The sequence below is a fragment of the Dermacentor variabilis genome, chromosome 8, assembly GCF_050947875.1.
Source record: "Dermacentor variabilis isolate Ectoservices chromosome 8, ASM5094787v1, whole genome shotgun sequence".
In the NCBI taxonomy this organism is placed as follows: Eukaryota; Metazoa; Arthropoda; class Arachnida; order Ixodida; family Ixodidae; genus Dermacentor; species Dermacentor variabilis.
The window spans coordinates 12,576,734-12,597,506 of NC_134575.1; the positions used below are offsets into that span (position 1 = coordinate 12,576,734).

Consider the following 20,773-nt stretch of genomic DNA (forward strand, 5'->3'; position numbering starts at 1 on the left):
TTTGCGAGGAAATCATTGTGACTGAAAGCTGATACGATTTCATGTGGTAACATATTCCAATGATATATCGCGAGAAAGAGGGGCGAGTGTCTCAAGAAGTTAGTGCGCGCAAGAACGGGCTGCACTTTAAAGGAATGATCAAGGCGCGGGAAGATACGATGGGCGGGCCTGATGTGGTATGCGCTGAAAGACGACCTGCAGTGACATAGCTTGTGAAAATGGGAAAGAAGTCCTATCAGCCTTAGATTTTCTAGCGAGGGGAGATTTAGAGATATTTTTATGTTAGTGATGCTAGAAGTTCGTGAGTAATTTTTCGCGATGAAGCGGGCTGCTCTGTTTTGGACAGACTCGAGCTTGTTTATGAGGTACGATTGATATGGATTCCAAATAAAAGAAGCGTACTCCATTTTAGAACGAATGTCGTATAGGCTAATAATTTAGTGGACTTGTTTGCCGAGTAAAGGTTACGCCTAATGTAGCCAAGGGTTTTACAAGCGCTGCTAGTAATCGCATCGATGTGGTGATTCCATGAAATGTTTGAAGATAAATGAATTCGCAAATATTTTATTGTTTGCGCATGTGCAATACTAATGTCGTTCATCACGTAACGGGTAACCCTAGGGTTACTAGATCTAGTGAAGGCTATAACCTTAGTTTTTGAAACATTTATTTCCATTTGCCACTGTTTACACCAGTCGGTAATTTTCGCGAGGTCACATTGCAATATGTCAGTGTCGAAAGAGTTAATTATTCGTCTATAAATTACGCAATCATCTGCAAATAGTCTTATTGTAGATTTAATATTATTGCTGATGTCGTTGACGTATAGCAGGAATAAAATTGGTCCCAATACAGATCCCTGTGGCACTCCGGATTTAACTAGTGATCGTGGAGAAGAAACTTCATTAGTAGTTACATATTGGTACCGGTTAGTTAAAAAGTTACTAATCCAATTTGTAATCCTACTATTTATATTAAAATGGCGAAGTTTTAATAATAAACGGTTATGAACTACCTTATCAAAAGCCTTCGCAAAATCGATAAATATGACGTCTATTTGTGAGGAGTCGTCGATAGCTTGGTGCAGGTCAGAGAATAGCTCGAATAACTGCGTCTCACATGAGCGACCCCGTTGGAACCCGTGTTGGTTAATGAAGAGGAGATTGTGATCGGTTAGGTATTTCATAATTGCTGATGATATAATGCGTTCTAAAAGTTTACATGGAATACTGGTCAGTGAAATAGGTCTGTAGTTTGAGACAGATGAGGGGTCACTGGACTTGAAGATTGGAACTATTTTAGCTATTTCCCATTTGTCAGGAACACATCCTGAATCAATAGATTGTTGAAAAAGAGCGGCGAAAATGCGAGATATCACTGGTTTAGTCATTTTTAGTAGTTTTGGACAGATTCCGTCTGGGCCAGGAGCCGAGATGTTAGAAAGACGATCAATAGCAGCTTCAATGCCCCTTTGGGTGATAATGATATCACTCATGATGGAGGTAACAGAACCGAGTTCAATGTTAGTGGGAACGGGAAGTTCACTTGTAAAAACAGAACAGAAATAATTTAATGCAGTAGTGACCTCCGATGATGGAAGGAATTCACTGTCTTTCTTTATGGAAATGAAGCCTGATGATGATGGTTTGGGGTTTATTACTTTCCAGAATTTTTTTGTGTTGTGGGCTAACATGTTCGAAATATCATGGTTGAAAAATTTGTCTTTGGCTGCTTCAATTTCTGTTTTGCATAACTTGGATTGTTCCCGATAACACTTCTAGGTATTATCAGATGTCGAATTTTTAGCTTTTGAATAAGCACGCCTTTTTTTATTAATACAGCGCCTTACATGAGAGGTGAACTATGCACTTCCACTAGACGAAGTTATTTGTATTTTTGGTATGTACTTTTCTTTAAGTTCAGTCAGCTTGTTACAAACAATCATCCAGTTATCATGGCTATCATGATTATGCATGCCGCTCAAGAATTCTACGCAAAAAGCCGAGAGCTCGCTGGTGATCATTTCAACATTTGCTCGTGCATAATCATAAATGGTTTTCTTTTCCTGCACACTTGTTTTGCGCTTTATATCGTATTCACAGTGAAGGACGTTGTGGTCACTAATGCAATCTAACACATGAACAGATGCGTTGACAGGTTCAGTGGTCAGCACAAGATCCAAGCTAGCATCCCCCCGTGTTGGTAAGGAAACTATTTGGCTTAATCCGTACGAAAAAATGACGTCAAGAAAATCCTTATGCAGAAATTCATGCCTGTTACTTATTCACATGAGCACGAGTGAATGCGACTTTGTGTAAGCGCAAGTCGATTTTAACTCGCGTGGCACTACACGGACAGCACTCATGTTAATTAGAGTCAGTCTCAGGTTGATAAGTTCTTTTCCCCATGGAACATACCTGACCTCTTTGGGATGCATGCGAAGGACATCGACGCCGTCTATGTAGATTTGCCCACTCTCGACGGGGGTAAGCCGAAACAAAGCCTGGAGCAGGCTGGACTTGCCGGCGCCTGTGCGGCCCACTATGCCCACCTTGGATCCCTTGGCCGCCTCAAAGCTGATGCCGCTTAGCGCAGCAGGCAGTCCAGGACGGTAGCGAAGCGTTACCTTGCTGAACTTGACTGCACCGCAGAATGGCCATCCAAAGGGAGGCTGCAGGACATGTGGTACATGGGGCAGAAATGCTGCGATGTATGGCATTTTTGTGCGTAAAGCCCACACACAAAATTACGGCACTTAAGAAAGGAAGAAAAGGCCAGCATGAATTAACATGCAAATATTAACATAAAGCAATGCTCAAATCCTTATCAAAACAGCTCCGTAAAATGTCTGTTCAGTTGTCTGCTCTATTGAAGCCCACTGCAGCTTCACGGCAATGCACAAAAAGACACTGCGATGAAGTTGCACTACAAATGCAAAATTCTAGAAGTCAAACACTGATATAATGAACACGGATATAATAAACTGTCAAGGATAATGAAGTAACTAAAGAATGTTTCTTGCCAATATCAGCATGTAATAAATATATGCTTATAACGAATATAACTGTGTATTTTTATGCCACATTTTTGTGTTGCCATCACTATAATGAGGTTTGACTGTGCTGTTGTACATGCTCCCACCCTCTTTCTTGGAGTTGCTGACAGCAAACATTAATCCCTGTTTGAGTTATACATACCGTAATATCCAGAGAGATGCCCCATACTTGAAAGAAAGCCCACATTTGTTTATGACACAGTTTGCTTTTTTTTTTCAAAACAGGCGAAGATTGCCCATGGGGTCGCCAGAGATAAGAAAGAATACTCGTTGGGATGGACAGCCATCTTTGGTTCATCCTCCTTAGCTTCAACGGTGACCTTGGCAGAAGCTAGGTGCCACGGGAGATAAGCAAACAATGCAGAACAATCCGCGTACTTGACATTTTGTTCAACAGTGATAGTGACTATCCTTTTGAAGCTTCTGAGGACGACTGAACAAGGGCATATAAACAAACCTTCACAGCCTTTGGCTATGCTTTTTTTTTCTTTTCTTGACTGCGCACTGAAATATAGCCCACTTCCTCATTTCACCTAATTTGCTTTGTATTTTGGGTGAGCTATCTCTTGGGGTGTTACAGTAGACTACATTGCTGTGATGACAAAATAAAAATACCATATAGACTCGTGTAAGGACCACACTTTCTTTTTTCACAAGTTTAATGAGTTGTGGCCCTTGCACGAGACCGAACGTTTTGGTCGAAATGATGCCGGTGCAGTCAGTGACTACTGCACACCCTGGATCTTGTACACATCCCGGCTCTCGGCATTTAATAGAGGCACACAGAAGTTCGCAGTGCGCAACAATTCGCCAATGCTCGTGCGTGGCATCGGGCCACTAAATGTGGCTGCTTCTCCGTTGAAAATTTCGCTTTTCCAAATTTTGGATGCCAAGTTGGGGCTGCGGCCCTTACACGAGTATATGAGGTACACAGGTGTTTAGCTGCACTGCAATACCTTGTACAATGCGTAGCAAACCGCAGGAGGTGTGACAACGTACCAGGATGCCACCGTCCAGCCTCTCTTCCTCGAGTCCCTTGATGTACTGGTCAGCTCGCTCCATGCTAACCATTTCTTTCTCAGTGTCCGTGAACGACGTCACCAGGCTGCTCAACAGGGAGGTGATCGAGAGTGCGTAGGACAATGCAAGGCCCACAAAACCTGCAGCCCCATGTGACCAACACCACCAGAATTTAATACATCTTTTTATATCATGTATACCGTGCACTTACATTAATTTGACCCCGACGTAAGGTCCCGGCCAGCGCCCATAAATTTCGATGGCACCAAACTTTCGCTATTTCGATCTTTAAATTAGCCTTGGTCGAGTAGTTCAAACTTGGCTGGTCATCATGCGTGTACCCAAGCCCAATGGTGAGCGCAGTAGTGATTCCAATAGCGGAAGCATCAGTCTTGGCGGTGCTTAGGGTACAGTGAATCATGCCGAACACAGGTCATCTTCCGTTAAAAACTCCTATTTTTGGTTTGAACCAGGAAATATTAAAATGAAAACAGCAGCTCACAATAAATCATTACAGTATTTACCCAAATGTAGCCCACACATTTTTTGCCAAGAAAATTTGTCCGAAAATTGCTTGGGCAGTGCAATCCAATATGAAACCAAAACCGCATTTGCAAGCTGGCTCTGTCTACCTACAGAGCCAGCCTAGCCACCGTCATCACCATTACCATCACAAGATGACGACCATGAATGGCATAATAAAGGTTATGGATGGTATAGTGACATAACAAGCATAGAATGAGTTCGTGCATAGTACGATGACAATGACGACGTTGTGCTGCTTTCTGTCTGATCACGAAAGCAGTTATCACTCGTTAACGCCTCACGCCATCTTGTGCCGTACTGCATAACTATGATGCCAACTTCCTCCCCCTAGTGTGTGCTATGCAGGGAAGGCTGATGCCAGGGTTTTCCAATCACTCAAATGCACTTCAGTTCACAGAACCGCACTAGTGAATGACTTAGGCATTGGCGTACGACATGTGCGAACATTATTTGGTCAGTAACCTTGTGTGGCAATTATGACCTCCTCAATTCTTCAGCATGTTGTATTCCTTGAACTATTTCCGTTAGCTGGCATTCTGATATAAAAGGAGCAATAAATCTACTTTTTCGTGTTTTCACTGCACTGTGTGCACTGCGTGCTTTGTTCCTAGAGCTTTCAAACTCCAACGGAGGATAGGCAAAGAGGCAAGACAGCGAAATGGCTCTGACCTGCACTGACCCCTCGGACCTGATGTTGCACCACGGCCAGGAAGGCGACGCCTGAAGTGAGCAGAACACCCATGAGCTGCAGTCGCAGGTTAAGCCACTGAGATGCCGCCTGTGACGCAAACACTGCCTGCTGATTGACTGCTAGCTTGTGCAGGTTCTCCTGGCAGAACCTGAGAGCAGAGTAGATCAGAAGCCTTCATCATTGAAGTGGCGTGAAGCAGGCTTTGTCAGAGGGATGATGTTATTAATATTACTGTTTTGTGGCACAAGGGAACCCAAGGCTACAGAGCAGCCGCACAATGTGTAAAACCATAGTGAAAACATTGTGTGAAAAACATTGTATGAACCCACCTCACAATGAATGTCAATGTTAATGCAATAAGCATCGAAGCATTGTAGCTACACACCATATTCCCAATTCTGAAATGTGTATGCAGCTGGGCTCCTTTCTTATACTTATGAATGGATGGCCGGACGGATGGATGGATGGATGTTATGAACGTCCTCTTTGGAATGGGGTGGAGGGTTGCGCCACCAAGCTCTTGCTATTATACCGCTTAATGTCCTGCCTAGGTTAAAGAAGAAAAAAAGAAAAGGAGAAAAAAAAAAAAACCCAGCGACGAATTCCCATAACTAAATTTTCTGACCCCCTATTCTGAACTTTGTTTTTGTATGTGTACGTTTTTTGTCGTTTTACTATGGTTACTATGTTTATTTGTGGAACAGTAAGATCAATTTTGTCATACTGCCTTTTGTTTGAATGTATTCACTGTTACGTGGACTCTGTCTGTCTCTCTCTGTCTTTGTGTGTGTGTGTGCGTGTGTGTGTGTGTGGGGGGGGGGCATATGTTGTGACTAGTATTTTGTGCAAGATACTAGTCATTAGCAACTTAGCCCTTGGTGTGACTTTATGTTTGTGATGCTTGTCTACAATGTCACGCTTCACAACTAAAATCAAGAAGCCTTATTCATACAAACGTAAACTTGATTCACTATCTAACAAGATTTGCCTTTAAGGGTACAGGGGTTCCATTAAGCTGTCGCATGACAAGCTTTTCGTTTCTGCTCTCTGCACATCTTGCATTAAATGTAGAGTTGCAATCAAAAGTTTGGGATTAAGGCACCAGCAAAAGAGAGAGAGAGAGAGAGAGAGATAAACGTTTGTGTTGTGAACTAGCGATAGAAAGAGATCTCTCCTCGCCCTCAGATGGGTGGCTTCCTCATTCCAGGAATCCGTGGGCTCTCATTGCCACCTTGGCCCGTTCCCCCAATTTTCACTGGTCATCCAGCCCTGGGCAAGACAGCATGGCTTCCTACAGTTCTTCCTTGTCATCTTCTGTCTTGTCTGAATTGGCTATTTTTTCATCTGCCATCTTTGGTTTTTGAGGGGTTCTGCGAGCCCCGAGCACTCCATTACCATGTGGCACAGGGTGCCCGGAACTCCACAAAACTTGCAGAGGCACAGGAGTTGCATTGGAGATATCCTATGCAATAGGATACCGTTACTATAGGGGTTCGTTTGCAGTCTTCTTAAGATAACTGTGTCTTCCCTGCTGAGTTTCAAGTGAGGTAGGGGGTACATTCTGCATTCGAGTCTATGGTGCTGTAGTATGTTGGTGCATTTCTTCAAGATGCCTTCCTGTATCGTCGTCTTTCTGGTCCCCACTGGCAGGAGAGCCCACCTTGTATGCCCTCGAGCATTGCATTAGCAGACAAAGAACTGGTTTTTCTGAGGTCGCACATGCGCTCTCGTTCATCTTAGGTCATGAATTTTGAATGCATACTCATGTCGGGTTGATGCTTTGTAGGGGGCGCTTTTTTTCTTGTTGTCTCCGTATATATATGTTTGTTTCTCAAAATAAAAATCAGTTGGAAGTCAGCGCTTGTCTTCGTCATTCTTTTTTGTCCCTCGTCTATGTATGCGCTCAGTGGCGTAGCAACAGGGGGGGCCGGGGGGCCGTGGGCCCCGGGTGCAAGGGGCCAGTGAGGGGGGGGGGGGGGGGTGTCATATGCGTCTGAAGACACCCCTCTTTCCGCCAGCTACACCCGGGGAGGGGGGTGACAGAAGACCTATGAGCCCCGGGTGCCAGATGACCTAGCTACGCCACTGTATGCGCTGTAAGTGACGATTGATACCATGGAATACCAACTAGCCCTTACCCAAACCTTGCAGATACCAGGCCTGGAATTTGTTTAATACATTGTATTAGTCAAACGTGCACACATATGCATGCACTCTTGATTTCAGCCCAGGCCCAGCCCCAGCCCAGTGCCCAGGCTACTAAAAAAAATTAAAAATTGCGGCACCTTTGGCCTCCAAACTTTTGATCGTGCCTGTACACATAAATTGAATGGAATTCCAGGTTTCATGGACTATGGAGTGATGTGACTGAGGGCATAAAAGGTGCAAGTTCTGAAAGTGTGGGAATATTGAGGAAGACAATGAGGTGGATCCAACAAAGAAATTTCGTTAGGTATGTACATTTAATGAATCTGATTGCCTGTTCTACAAGAGACATACTTTAAAAAAACTACATGGGAAAGAATCCTCCCAAAGATGTCAAGATACACGTCTGCAAACCTCAAGTTAAGGCTAATTCGATTACAAATTTGATTACAATTTGTAATAGAACTTAACCTTAAAGTGAGCAATACTACAAGAAAGCATCCCACGTGATGTTGCATGTTTATTTATTTATTTATTCATATACCCTAAGGGCCCATTCGGGCATTACATAGGGGGGGGGGAGCCAGTTACAATTAGAAACATGTAGAAAAAGAACATTGGTAAGATACAGTGACAGTGACATAAAAATATACAGAAAGAATAACATACGCAAGTAGGCACTCAATACAGAAATAATCACACATTTAGGAAAACCTTCAACTTGTTAACAAAAACATCATGGTTAATGGCAGATACAATGTCCCTCGATAGTCTATTCCAATGATATATTGCCAAAAGTAATGGTGAATGACGGTACAGATTAGTGCGAGCAAAAAGGGGTTGCACTTTAAATGGGTGATCAAAACGCTGAAAGATAGTATGAGCTGCATTGATGTAAGATTCGCGGAACGGGGATCTACTATGATAAAGCGCGTGAAAATGTGATAACAATGTTATTAGTCGGCGGTTTTGAAGAGAGGGCAATGAAAGTGATTCCTTGATGTTCGTAACACTGTAGTTTCGCGAGTATTTTTTTGTGATATATCTTGCTGCTTTATTTTGTAATGCTTCGAGCTGATCGATCAGATAGGTCTGATGCGGATTCCAAATAATGGATGCGTACTCTACCTTTGAACGAACAAGCGTAGTGTATGCCAATAACTTAGTAGCAGAATTCGCCAAGTATAAGTTGCGTTTAATGAAGCCGAGTGTTTTGGATGCCTTACTGGTTATGGTATTAATGTGCTCGTTCCAAGATAAATCAGAGGATAAATGAACTCCGAGATATTTAAATGTGGATACTTTCTCAACAGGGATTCCCTGAATCGTGTAATAGCTTAATTCTGGATTATGTGTTCTCGTGAACGTCATGGCCTTAGTTTTAGAAACATTAATTTCCATTTGCCACTGGCAACACCAAAATGCGAGTTTGTCGAGGTCTACCTGTAATGAGTTCTTGTCTTCAGCGTTACTCATTTGTCTGTAGATGATACAGTCGTCTGCGAATAACCTTATGGTAGAAGATAAAGTGTTTCCTATGTCGTTAATATAGATCAGAAATAATATTGGACCCAGGAATGAACCCTGCGGTACACCGGATTTTACATGCGAAAGTGAAGATGAGTACCCATTCACGTAGACTGATTGACTTCGGTTGGTTAAAAAGTTAGCTATCCAATTTGTAATCCTACTGTTTATGTTAAGATTCGTTAGCTTCATTAATAAGCGGATGTGTGGAACTTTGTCAAATGCTTTTGCAAAATCAATAAATATAGCATCTATTTTTAGTCCACCATGAACGGCTTCGTGGAGGTCAGTTACCAATTCGAATAGTTTGGTTTCACAGGAACGACCACGAAGGAAACCATGCTGATTGCTAGCGAAGAAATTGTGATCTGATAGAAATTTCATGACGTTGGATGATATGATGTGCTCTAGTAATTTACAACAGATGCTTGTTAATGATATGGGCCTGTAGTTAGGGACTAAGGAGGGATCACCAGACTTAAAAATGGGGATCACACGGGCACACCTCCAGGCGTCAGGCACGCATCCTGTATTAACTGACTGTTGAAATATAGCAACCAAGATAAGTGATATAGCTGGTTTTGTAAGTTTTAGCAATTTTGCGCAAATGTCATCTGGACTAGCAACCATTGGGGAATTTCATTACATACTTTACATTACTACTATCATTGCAATGTATCATGAAACGGATAATGGCAATGCAAGACATTTTCCAACAAATGTAAATTATCATTACTGCAGCTCTCATGACTACATCTGATAGTGCAACAAAAGAGCGATGCGAGCTGATGACCATAAACCGGTGTGCCTTAAACCATCAAAGTGAATCCTCAATAGAGGTTACTGTACCAGGATCAGCAAACCACAATGCGAAGAGTTCCAGTGAGTAATCTCAGTTTAATTTCGTTCATAGAGAGAAAACAAAGGAAGAAAAATGAAACCATTCCTAATGTGAAGCAAGGCCTTGCGACTGCTTTGGCGAATGTGGGCAGGGTACATTCCCCACCTTCACCTCAAGGCACACAAAAAGTCGGCGTATAATTTACAGCAACGATTAATCTAACATATGCATTGGATAACACTTCTTATTATTTATCACAAGACTTGTTTTACTTGCAAAACTCATTTGGTTCACTGTCGACTTCCAAAATCATTGACTGATAACACCGAAGATTGGCCTAGTTGCTTCCACGTTATCCAAAATGTGACAGCACCACTTTGGACAAAAACAAAAATCAAAGAGCAGACAAGAGCAAGCATCTTTGTTTGCCCTTCAATTATGCCCTTGTCCCAAGTCATGGAGTTAAATTTTGGATTGTTAATTAGACTACAAAACTGAACTATTAAAGCTGCACCTGTCTCACCTGGACACTGCCTTGAAACTGCGGATGACTGAGAGACCAGCAAACGTCTCGGTGAAGTGCGAGTACACAGGCGACAGCGTGATGCTGCCCAGACGTCTCAGCTCCCGTGATGTCCAACGGTAGTATTGCTGCAGGAGATGCAGTTCCAGCACTTGTTCAGTGACAGATATAATGGCAGTGACAGATTAAATATAGCACAGACAAACCGATAGCCATAATGGAGACATGAAGACACCACTGTGGGTCAGAGAGCAAACAATGATTGCCGGTATTCTCATTGAGATTAAGAAGAAATCGAGTTGAGACGGCCATGTAATGGTGCAGGGCAGATAACCAGTGGCCTGATTAGAGCTACCGAATGGTTGCTAAAAGAAGGGAGGCACAGTAGAGGACAGCAGAGAACTATGTGGTGTGATGAAATTAAGAAACTTGCAATCACAGGATGGGGTTTGATGCTGAAAGACAGGGGCAACAGGATATTGCTGGGAAAGACCTTTGTGCTGCAGTGCACTTGAATTAGGTTGATGATAATGATTGTGCATATATATATATATATATATATATATATATATATAACACAGCAGAAAGTTGATCAGTGCATGCTGGGCAGAATAAAAGCACGAAGTCTATCTGAAGCACAAGTGGCATGTTTAGAATATAGTACAATTCACAGTAATTATTAAACAGTGAAGGACAAACGCGAATGGAAGACAAGTGCAAAGGTTAAAATTATAGAACTTGCATGGTGAAGTATGTTCTATCCCAAATATAAACATTAACAATAAAAAGAAAAACGGGAGACACAACCTTGCAGAATTGCAACCCTATTAGCACCAGCGAAGCTGTTAGTGCGAGTGATGCCTCAGAAAACTCCTTGGGACACTGACAAGCTGCCTGGGCAAGAAAGCAGTGAAACCTTGGCAGCTGACAATTTCCCAAAATGTGCCTAATTCCTATACTTATAAAACTGTCCGCACATGTATTCCCTTACCACTTCCAGTGCCTCACTATCTATTGTTAACTGCTGTTCCCTTCCGAGACTGTTAAACATTACTTTAGTTTTCTGCAGATTAATTTTTAGACCCACCCTTCGGCTTTGCCTCTCCAGGTCAGTGAGCATGCATTGCAGTTGGTCCCCTGAGTTACTAAGCAAGGCAATATCATCAGCGAATCCCAAGTTACTAAGGTATTCTCCATTAACTCTTATCCCAAATTCTTCCCAATCCAGGTCTCTGAATACCTCCTGTAAACACGCTGTGAATGGCATCGGAGAGATCGTATCTCCCTGCCCGACGCCTTTCTTTATTGGGATTTTGTTGCTTTCTTTATGGAGGACTACGGTGGCTGTGGAGCCGCTATAGATGTCTTTCAGTATTTTTACATACGGCTCGTCTACACCCTGATTCCGCAGTGCCTCCATGACTGCTCAGGTTTCTACTGAATCAAATGCTTTCTCGTTATCAATGAAAGCTATATATAAAGGTTGGTTATATTCCGCACATTTTTCTATCACCCGATTGATAGTGTGAATATGGTCTATTGTTGAGTAACCTTTACGGAATCCTGCCTGGTCCTTTGGTTGACGGAAGTCTAAGTCTACCTTAGTAAATAGTTTGTAGGCAACGGACAGTAAGCTGATCGGTCTATAATTTTTCAAGTCTTTGGCGTCCCCTTTCTTATGGATTAGGATTATGTTAGCGTTTTTCCAAGACTCCGGTACGCTCGAAGTCATGAGGCATTGCGTATACAGGGTGGCCAGTTTCTATAGAACAATCTGCCCACCATCCTTCAACAAATCTGCTGTTACCTGATCCTCCCCAGCTGCCTTCCCCCTTTGCATAGCTCCCAAGGCTTTCTTTACTTCTTCCGGTGTTACCTGTGGGATTTCAAATTCCTCTAGACTATTCTCTCTTCCATTATCGTCGTGGGTGCCACTGGTACTGTATAAATCTCTATAGAACTCCTCAGCCACTTGAACTATCTCATCCCAGTGCATCCCACCACGTCGTACCTGCAGAGAGTTGTACGCAAACGCCAGGGGTATGAGCAAGAGAAGCACCCAGGGCAGGCCGTAGGAGGTGACCACCAATGTGCCTGCCAGAGCCACACTCTGCGCAAGCACTATGTTCAACATGAACGGCAGCGTGTCATCGATCGACCAGACGTCAGTCGAGAAGCGGTTTAGTACCCGGCCCACGGGAGTGGCCTCCAGGAACGACAGGGGTGCCTGCGTTAACAAATAACGAACTTGGTAATTTGTTTATTTTACTCTCAAGGCTTATGTAAAAGCATTTTAGAGGGGAGGGGTTCATAAACGAAAACATACAAAAGCATGAGAGGTATACACAAATCCTATAGTCGACTTAAGGCTAGCATTTGCTGCGCATCCTCACAGAGACCATAAAAATTAAACAGATGACACGCCATGTCTCAGTACAGTCTAACACCGATAAAACAAGTTTTTTGGTGTACCTAAAATACAAAATGTTTCTAGCTGGTATCGGCATGTAATGAATCCATGCTTACAACAAGTATTGAATATACTGTGTTTACTCGTGTAAAGCCCGTCCTTCTGTAAGGCCCACCCTCTCTTAAAGCCCGCTCTCCCACTCTCCCACAAGGCCCGCGGTAAGGCCCGCACCTACACATTAGAGCGAGAAACGTACTAAATTTCCCAATTCCTGCTATATCCAGTAATCTTGCCCTCCAATGCCATAAGTGCCCTGTAGAGCGGCCCACTTTGCTCTATGGGGCAACACCTTGTGGTGATTGCTCGGTCCAAGAAAGGGTGCCCAGCAGCATGCACGGCCTAATAGACACGCACATCTGTATGCATTGCTTTCAAACAGCGGTGATATTGGTCAGAGCCTTTGTATTGCCAGGTGTGTGCGTGGTATGAGGGTGCTGTTTCACTATGCTGCAGGGAAATGAAATTATGCCCGTGGGCTCATGGTGCCTATTCTCGTTGAAAGTGAAATTGTCATGCATGCTATTCGTCACCTTAGAAAAAAGTTGGGCACGCAGACACGGACACAACAAGAGGGAAACAGACAACGCAAACGCCATTTCCCTCATCTCATGTCCATGTCTGCATGCCTAGCTTACATGAATCCCTACCAACTAGCTCATGTGCGAAATGCTGTAGTTCGCCTTTAAAACAGCGTGGGACATACTTACTTTAAGCACCTTGTCCAGGAGCAAGTCGTGGACTTTGATGGCAGCCACGACACCACCGTGGGCAAACGAAAAAGCCCGAGCCAATGTTAGGAAACCATTGGCCACGGCCAGGCCACCATAGATCGGCAGGAACACATTCATGACATCACTGTTTGTATCTCTGAAACAGTAAAAACTGAAAAAATTTAGTTGCTGCAATGTTAATTTACATAAAAAAACTTATGTCCATTGTCTTTCAAGGCAAACTGCAACAAAATTTCCTACTGTGTAAAAAGTCTAGTTTCAAATAGTATGGGTACAGCGCATGTTCCCTACAACATGCATCACGAAAATATTTCGAGAATACACGTTTATAACACAAAACTTAAAAAAAGAAACTTTGCCATCACTACACACCAGAAAGGAAGCAGAACCCAAAATGACGAGAAAAGTGCAGTGACTAGGCATGACCTCTGAGAATGAGCAGCACCCACGGCAAGCCAAAGATCTCAAAGGCCATGTTCTGGGATCTGCATCATATCTGCTTAACCACCAGGTGCCTGCATCAACTGCTTAGGTACTATTTAAAGGCTCCTAAAATAAGATAAAAAAATAAGCATGGACAAATTACCAGCCCTGTCAGGATTGTTTTGATTGTACATACTACTCTGTCATAACCAATTTAGTCAAATTCAAATTTCATTGCAGTTGGCCTTTAAGATAAGAAGTTTGGGCTCTTTATCTGGGCTAGTAATGCTCCAACTGCGAAATCTGATGACGTAAATTTTTAAGCAAAAACATAAGCTTTAGGCATGATAAGACTACATGTACAAGTAAATTTAAAAGCAAAATTTTGGGTGAACTTATTCAACGGCACTGACCAAAAGCTGCCTCCTAAAGTTGCAGTTTTATTTCAGCTCCAAGAACCTTTTAGAAAGCTTGCAATCTCTTAGCAGCAAAATAAATACTGCAAGCCTATGCTGTATTCTGCAGTAATTTTTACACGATAGGTTTAGGGCTCCTCTTTAATCACAACTGCACTAAAAGAAATCTTGTCAGTTTTCTGTCGACAATTGACAATCATAACTGACAATCATGACAAAGATTAATACAATGGTAGTTTTGAGATGTACACCATGCCATCTGCAAAGTAGCGTGAAAAGAAGGCTCACCTGATGAGGCGATGATTTTGCACATTGTTAGTGGCGTTGGTCCACGAGACCCACACAGCAAGCCACCAGTCAGTGGAGGTTCGGGACACTGCAACAATGTGAGTGTGTTGGCAGGTGACCATGGCAAGATGACTGTTGTGTTACAGCAAAACTGCTAATGCAACTAGAAGTGCACAAAAAATGTTACATGTCAGTTTGCGGTGTTTTGAAGTGTGTGCGTCAGTTGGGGACTAAATGGAAATTGCTGAACCCTCGTCTTTGGCCTGTTCAGAGGCGTTATAAGGAACAGTTAAAAAGCTTTCTCATATTCCTGGGAGGACCATAAATGGCAGATATTTCATATTTGTAGGAAATGGGGGACACCTTACACGTGACGTGTACCAAATGTTTGATGTGTGTGCCTTAATTGTGTGCTTTCAAAGTAATTACTGAATACTGGTCCTCATCCAATTTTTATGCCTTATACGAGTCATGAAGTTGCCTTTCCTCAGGATCCTCAGTGAAATATGCTAGACGCAGTGTTTCCACATTAAAGAAGTAAGCACATTGTAAGTGGCGAATGTAAAATGTTTAAACCAAGTAGCTTAATTATCTTTGTAGGCAGTTACTTATTCAAGTGTTCCAGTGTTATATCACTGGTATCTGCTGCACGTTCCAAAGTCCTGAAACAACTATGCAAGACATCATTCTCAAATTCATTGAAGATAAGGGAAATATTAAGTTTAATTTGCAGCGAAACTTTCCCGTTAGTAGCTTAATTAGAAGCATTGCAAATAATCATCAAACCCTTGTTTTTTCCGTATTTTTATGCATCATAAAGGGTTTTTAGTTAATTTCTGCGATGTCCTCGGCAAAATAAACTAGGCACCTTGTTTATATTTCGCGAAAGTAAGGGGTACATTATGGGGTGCTTTGTGGCCTTCGGTGAATATTAAAAAATGACCAGCCGAAAATATCATGTCGGCACTTTATTAAGGGGTGTCACGAGCCTTTTTGACATCTCAGGGATGCCTGCCCCCCCCCCCCCCCCCCTTAGAATTATGTCCGCATTGAAGACCTAATCCCTTCACACTTTCACAACTGCCCTCTCTCTGAGAGTATGCTGTCTAAAACGCAAAGGGAATCGTACAGTGGCGCTGAATGCAGTGTTACAAGAAAGACACTGACCTTGCATAAGAATGAGAGACAGCAGGACTGTAGCAGCAAGCCAGGCGCCAACCGCGTCCCAGTAAGAGCGCACCGTGCTCAGACGTACTGCCCCGAACTCGCGTTCCTCGTCTTCGACAAGCATTCTGCCGGATTCTTGGAGCATGGCAGAGCTGGTCTCATGGCTGGACTTCGCTGCTGAAGACGACGATGATGTCTTGGACAAAGACGGTTCTTCGGATGCTGCCAGCTCTGGCAGCACCTCGATGACGGATGACTTAAGTACTGTGGACGGTGGACCTGTCGAGAGGAGGCGAGAGAAAAATAAAAATAAAGATTCATGCAGCTGGAACTGAGATTTACCTGTACTGAGACTGAAACAACTGCAGCATAATGATTTGATGTATGCCTGACTTATTGTGCACTACTGCAAGCAATCAACCAAGCGATCAATTATCAAGGTAGTTTGTGTAGAGATCTACCTGTAAACAGACAGAAATAACTGTAGCATGATAATTTGGTACATGCCTGGTGTCTATTTCACATAACTTCATTGGATCTAATTTGCCTATCAATCCCAATAACACCACCTTTGCATCTCGTAGCAATATTCCTCTACCATTATGTTCCTATGAAAAAATAACATCATCTTTTATTGCAATAGCAATTATATGGACACTCCAGGTGCATTTTTGCCGTTGCCGTTGGCGATGCCGTGATGTTCCGTATAAAGTCCAAGGGCGATAGCACCATCACCACGTGTCATATGCTGTATGTGCGATTGAAATTACGCAATGAATGCCGATGATCGTGGCTCAGTCTGGCATGCAAAAAGGAAGAAAGCGGAGAGCAAACACACCATCTTCCGTTGTACAAAAGCCATGGCGGGATGTGACGTAGGGAGGGGGGGTGGGGAGTTTGGGGTTGACCCCTCCCCCCTCTGAAATTTCCTGACGAACCCTTTCCCTCTTTCCCACGGAACAGAAAGTTTCGGCAAGTGGGCTCTGAAAGAGTGACATGTATGAAAGGGAAAGCTTGAATGTGAAAGCAAGGCAAGGGCTAGTGGCAGTCTGGGGTGGGGGTGGGGGGAGTGTGTTCGCAAGAAAATTTTGCGACCCAGTGAATGTTGAATAGTGTAACTGTGACCAACAGAAAATAATTCTATGAAGCGGAGTGGGGCGACAGATACGAGGAGGGGGAGGGGGGAGCATAAAAGGCGCCCACCAGCGGAATCGACAGATAATTAGATACATAGGGAGAGCATCTCACCACTGCCTAATCGCTCAACACCAGACGGCTGTGATGACCACAATATCATGATCGCAAGTTACTTCCAAGCATCTCTTCAAACAAGTTGGACACCAGGTCACCGAAAGTGAAACTTGCATCATATGATACTATCAAAGTGCTAGGGCAAAGCTTTGTTCCTGTATTTTGAGATCGAGAATAATATAGCATGCCCACAACACCAAAAGCGCAATTGAGTGACGGGCGACATGCAAAATAGTGCCTGCACTCTTCTGCACGTAGCCATGGCCGTACCACTCACTAGAAGATCTGACTGAAAAACAACGGTTATCTCAACTGTTACCTGGGCTGCAACAAGTCTGGCCTGAAAACAAGAAGACACACGATAGCGTGCTTCCTTGGTTTTGTTTGGCCCCATCTTTAGCACGGTTTGTTTTTCCAAGACATGCAAAAGCTAGGTCATCAATGTACATTATATAGATGCATGAATTCGCAAACGAAATTTTAGTGTTTTTTTCATACCATCATTTTTAAAGATAGCATAAGGTGATAGCATAATTAGATGTGAAGTGGCTGCATGCCTTAGAGAGAGAGAGAGAGAGAGAGAGAGAGAGAGAGAGAGAGAGAGAGAGAGAGAGAGAGAGAGAGAGAGAGAGAGAGAGAGAGAGAGAGAGAGAGAGAGAGGTGAAGGAGAGGGAGGAGTGGTAGTTGTCGATGTAGAACCCCCCCCTTCCCCTGCCAAGTAAATTTCTGGCTACACCACTCATGTAGCATAAAATGATAGTGCAGCTAAAATAGTGATCTTATAAGTATAACATTAGGTATGGTCAACTTCTGTTAATTCGACCTTGAAGGGACCGACGAAATTGATTGAATTATCTGGCGAGTCGAATACAACAAGATACGGAAAAAATTGCCAGAACACGCCGCTGATTCATTTAGAAGTATTTGCCATATTCTAACACGCCCCTGAATCACACGCGCACCCAATTTCAATGGGTCCAAAGTAAAAAAAAATAACGTAGGAACGACATTAAAGCTCCTAAACGAAAAAGAAAGCTAATGCGCACCCGATTTTTTTAGCTAGAAAAGTTGTTGCACAATGGCGGCCGTTTTTTTTTTTTTAACATCAGCTTCACCACAAGACCTTTAAAGTCAGCTCCGCCTCAATACATTCAGGTTATGCAATAAAGCACACGACCGTTGCGAAGGCGTCTTTGGTTTCGCGCCCGATTGCACCACGCTGGCAATTTCCAGCCCAATTTAAAAAAAAAAAAAAGAAAGGAAAAGCGCTCGTTAGAATCGGGTAAATACCCTCGTATGACATTGTAAACTACGGTTACTGCTTGAAAATCTTCCTAGTGCGGTCTGAACGTGTTGAGCGAATTCACTGTCCACTAAGCTCCACCGAGACAAGACACTGCCACTAAACGGATCGATATCACGGTGCCCGTATGGGTCAGGCACGTGCGTGCTGACTGGTCAAGTTCGAAGTATCCAGCAAAGGCAAATTTTAGGATAGAAATAACTAAAGTTTGAGTCCATAGAAATGCACAGGCGCCAAACGGGACCTTTGGTTAGGATCGAATTAAACGAACAACCAAATTAAGTGGAGTCAAATTAGCGGTTACACTGTATATATGCACAAGAGTAGCTGTAGCTTTCAAAAACCTTATTTTCAAAAAAATTGCTTTTCGTAATTTTTTGGTATGTAGAACCTACGTTCCCCCTTTAGTTATCTGTATTTGACAGATTGTACCTTGAACTAATGAACTTAGATCAATCAATCAATCAATCAATCAATCAATCAATTAATCAATCAATCAATCCTTTGATGTTATATTCGCCATTCCTCACCCTCTGCGACAACCTTGCCGTCTCTCAGCACAATCACATGGTCAGCCTGCGCAAGGAAGCCCACTTGGTGGGTGCAGAGCAGCCGGGCCTTTCCATTCATGGCACCGACAATGCAGCGTTCAAAGACTTGCTGGGCCACGTGAGCATCCAGTGCTGAGAGCGGGTCGTCCAGCAGGTACACGTCGCAGTCCTGGCACACGAGTCCGGGGGAAAATCAAACATTCGGTGACTCTTCTCTCCGCACATCCTCGCATGTGGCTAGAAATGTAATTTATACTACCAGTCGACTTCCGTGAATTTAACGTTGGTCAATCTGGATTCTTACAACTGAGCTCTGCAGAATATCTACTAGGCGAAAGAAGTTTTGTGAAATTGAAGAATTAGGTTACCCTTCATCTGAGGATGAAACGAAGCTACTCTGGTTGCTGCACTTTAAATTCTTCATTAATCTGTCCTTGACCTGCAATCTGCTGGTCTCTTGGTTAGTTTAAATAGTAAAGTGACTGCCCAGAAAGGGCATTGGCCTCAGGTTCGATCACCAGAGGACGACAAATTTTGCTTAGACTGTGAAGCTTTTTGCAAAGAAACCATATGGGCTTCGATCCTTTATAATAAAAAATCATTTTGGCGGAAGCTTGCAAGAAGGAGGAAAGTTCATGAAATAAAAAATTGTCATCCACCCGTATGTAGCATGAAGCCACAAAGGAAACTCGTATGGTTTTCTCAGAAAGCTTCGCAGCTGAGGAAAAATCTGTCCAGGTCAGGGTTCAAACCTCGAACAAGGATGAATTTTTCTTGAACTGTAACGCTTTCCTTCCGAGGAACCTGTACATTTTTTTTTGTAGCTTCGTGTTACAGTCAAATGGATGAAAATTTTTCCTTTTCTTGACTTGTCTTGTAGTAAAACAGAGCCTGAAATTCCAGAAAGGCACTAGTTCCTCTCAAGCATGCTGATTAATTTGAACTTTTGGATGATTTTGATGCAGTAATCTCAAATTGGGAGAAAAAAGAAATTAGATTATACAGTTAACAATCCCAAAATTTCTTGGCAGATAATGAGAGACGCCGTAGTGTGGGAGCTCCAGATTAATTTTGACCACCTGAGCATGGCACACAAGTGCTTTTGCATTCCACCTCCATCATAACGCAGCTGCAGCAGCCGGCTATCAGTCCTATGATGCGACAGAAGCCAAGCTTGCATCGGGTGCTCTACAGACAAGGTTGTGTGTAACCCAGAAGTGAAACCGCTCTGCTGTGCTGTGCAATGTAAAATGTTGCAACGAAATTCTATGGTTCTCACACACTTGCTCTCTCAGCTATCACGCCAGGAGCTTTCACAGTCATCGATAATGCCACACACACTGCTTATCGGTTATTCTCGCGTGATGCTTTCCACAAAAATTACCAGAGGAAATTCTGGCATTGCAATCAATATGGGAATTATTAGCGGTACACCCTTAGCTTTGTGCTTGTGGATTCAGATGTTATGATGTCTGCGTCGATTACATTTCATCGTTATAAATTTCGTGCGACCATATTTTTGTGAATGCATAAAGGCAATAAGTTTCTGCACACATTCATAATAGCTGAGAACTGTTGTGTTTATATAACGTGATATGAAGTTGAAAATGACCAATTTGCAAACTGACAAGGCCATTTGAAGCCAGAAGCATGAAGTTTATGCACACCTTTGAACCACAGCGCTAACAGCTCCTGTAAATACTAGCACCAGAATTCCCTCTACTGATTTTTGCAGTAAAATCTTCAGCAGCCACCCCTTTCCACATGTTACAAGTACCATTCTAGCCTCAACCTTCACCATATGTCAACTGTGGTATTTTCGCTG

At 43.0% G+C, this 20,773-nt stretch overlaps 2 protein-coding genes across 4 annotated transcripts in view; one reads left to right on the forward strand and one right to left on the reverse strand.

Moving 5' to 3' along the window:
• The window catches only part of LOC142589636 (luc7-like protein 3), a 34,422-nt gene extending 27,297 nt beyond the window's left edge, over nucleotides 1-7,125 (forward strand). The window contains exons 9-10 of the transcript XR_012829900.1: nucleotides 5,233-5,346; nucleotides 6,520-7,125. The gene's annotated coding sequence lies outside the window, so the exon portion shown is untranslated. The remainder of the gene's footprint in view (nucleotides 1-5,232; nucleotides 5,347-6,519) is intronic.
• LOC142589630 (ATP-binding cassette sub-family C member 10) overlaps nucleotides 1-20,773 on the reverse strand; it is a 45,886-nt gene that overhangs the window by 9,119 nt on the left and 15,994 nt on the right. For all 3 annotated transcript variants that reach the window (XM_075701145.1, XM_075701143.1, XM_075701144.1), the window contains exons 9-17: nucleotides 18,928-19,117; nucleotides 15,844-16,122; nucleotides 14,677-14,764; nucleotides 13,526-13,685; nucleotides 12,360-12,575; nucleotides 10,349-10,476; nucleotides 5,291-5,460; nucleotides 4,055-4,215; nucleotides 2,418-2,671 (exon numbers count right to left, since the gene is read on the reverse strand). In XM_075701145.1, the coding sequence (XP_075557260.1) occupies nucleotides 2,418-2,671; nucleotides 4,055-4,215; nucleotides 5,291-5,460; nucleotides 10,349-10,476; nucleotides 12,360-12,575; nucleotides 13,526-13,685; nucleotides 14,677-14,764; nucleotides 15,844-16,122; nucleotides 18,928-19,117 (1,646 nt within the window). The remainder of the gene's footprint in view (nucleotides 1-2,417; nucleotides 2,672-4,054; nucleotides 4,216-5,290; nucleotides 5,461-10,348; nucleotides 10,477-12,359; nucleotides 12,576-13,525; nucleotides 13,686-14,676; nucleotides 14,765-15,843; nucleotides 16,123-18,927; nucleotides 19,118-20,773) is intronic.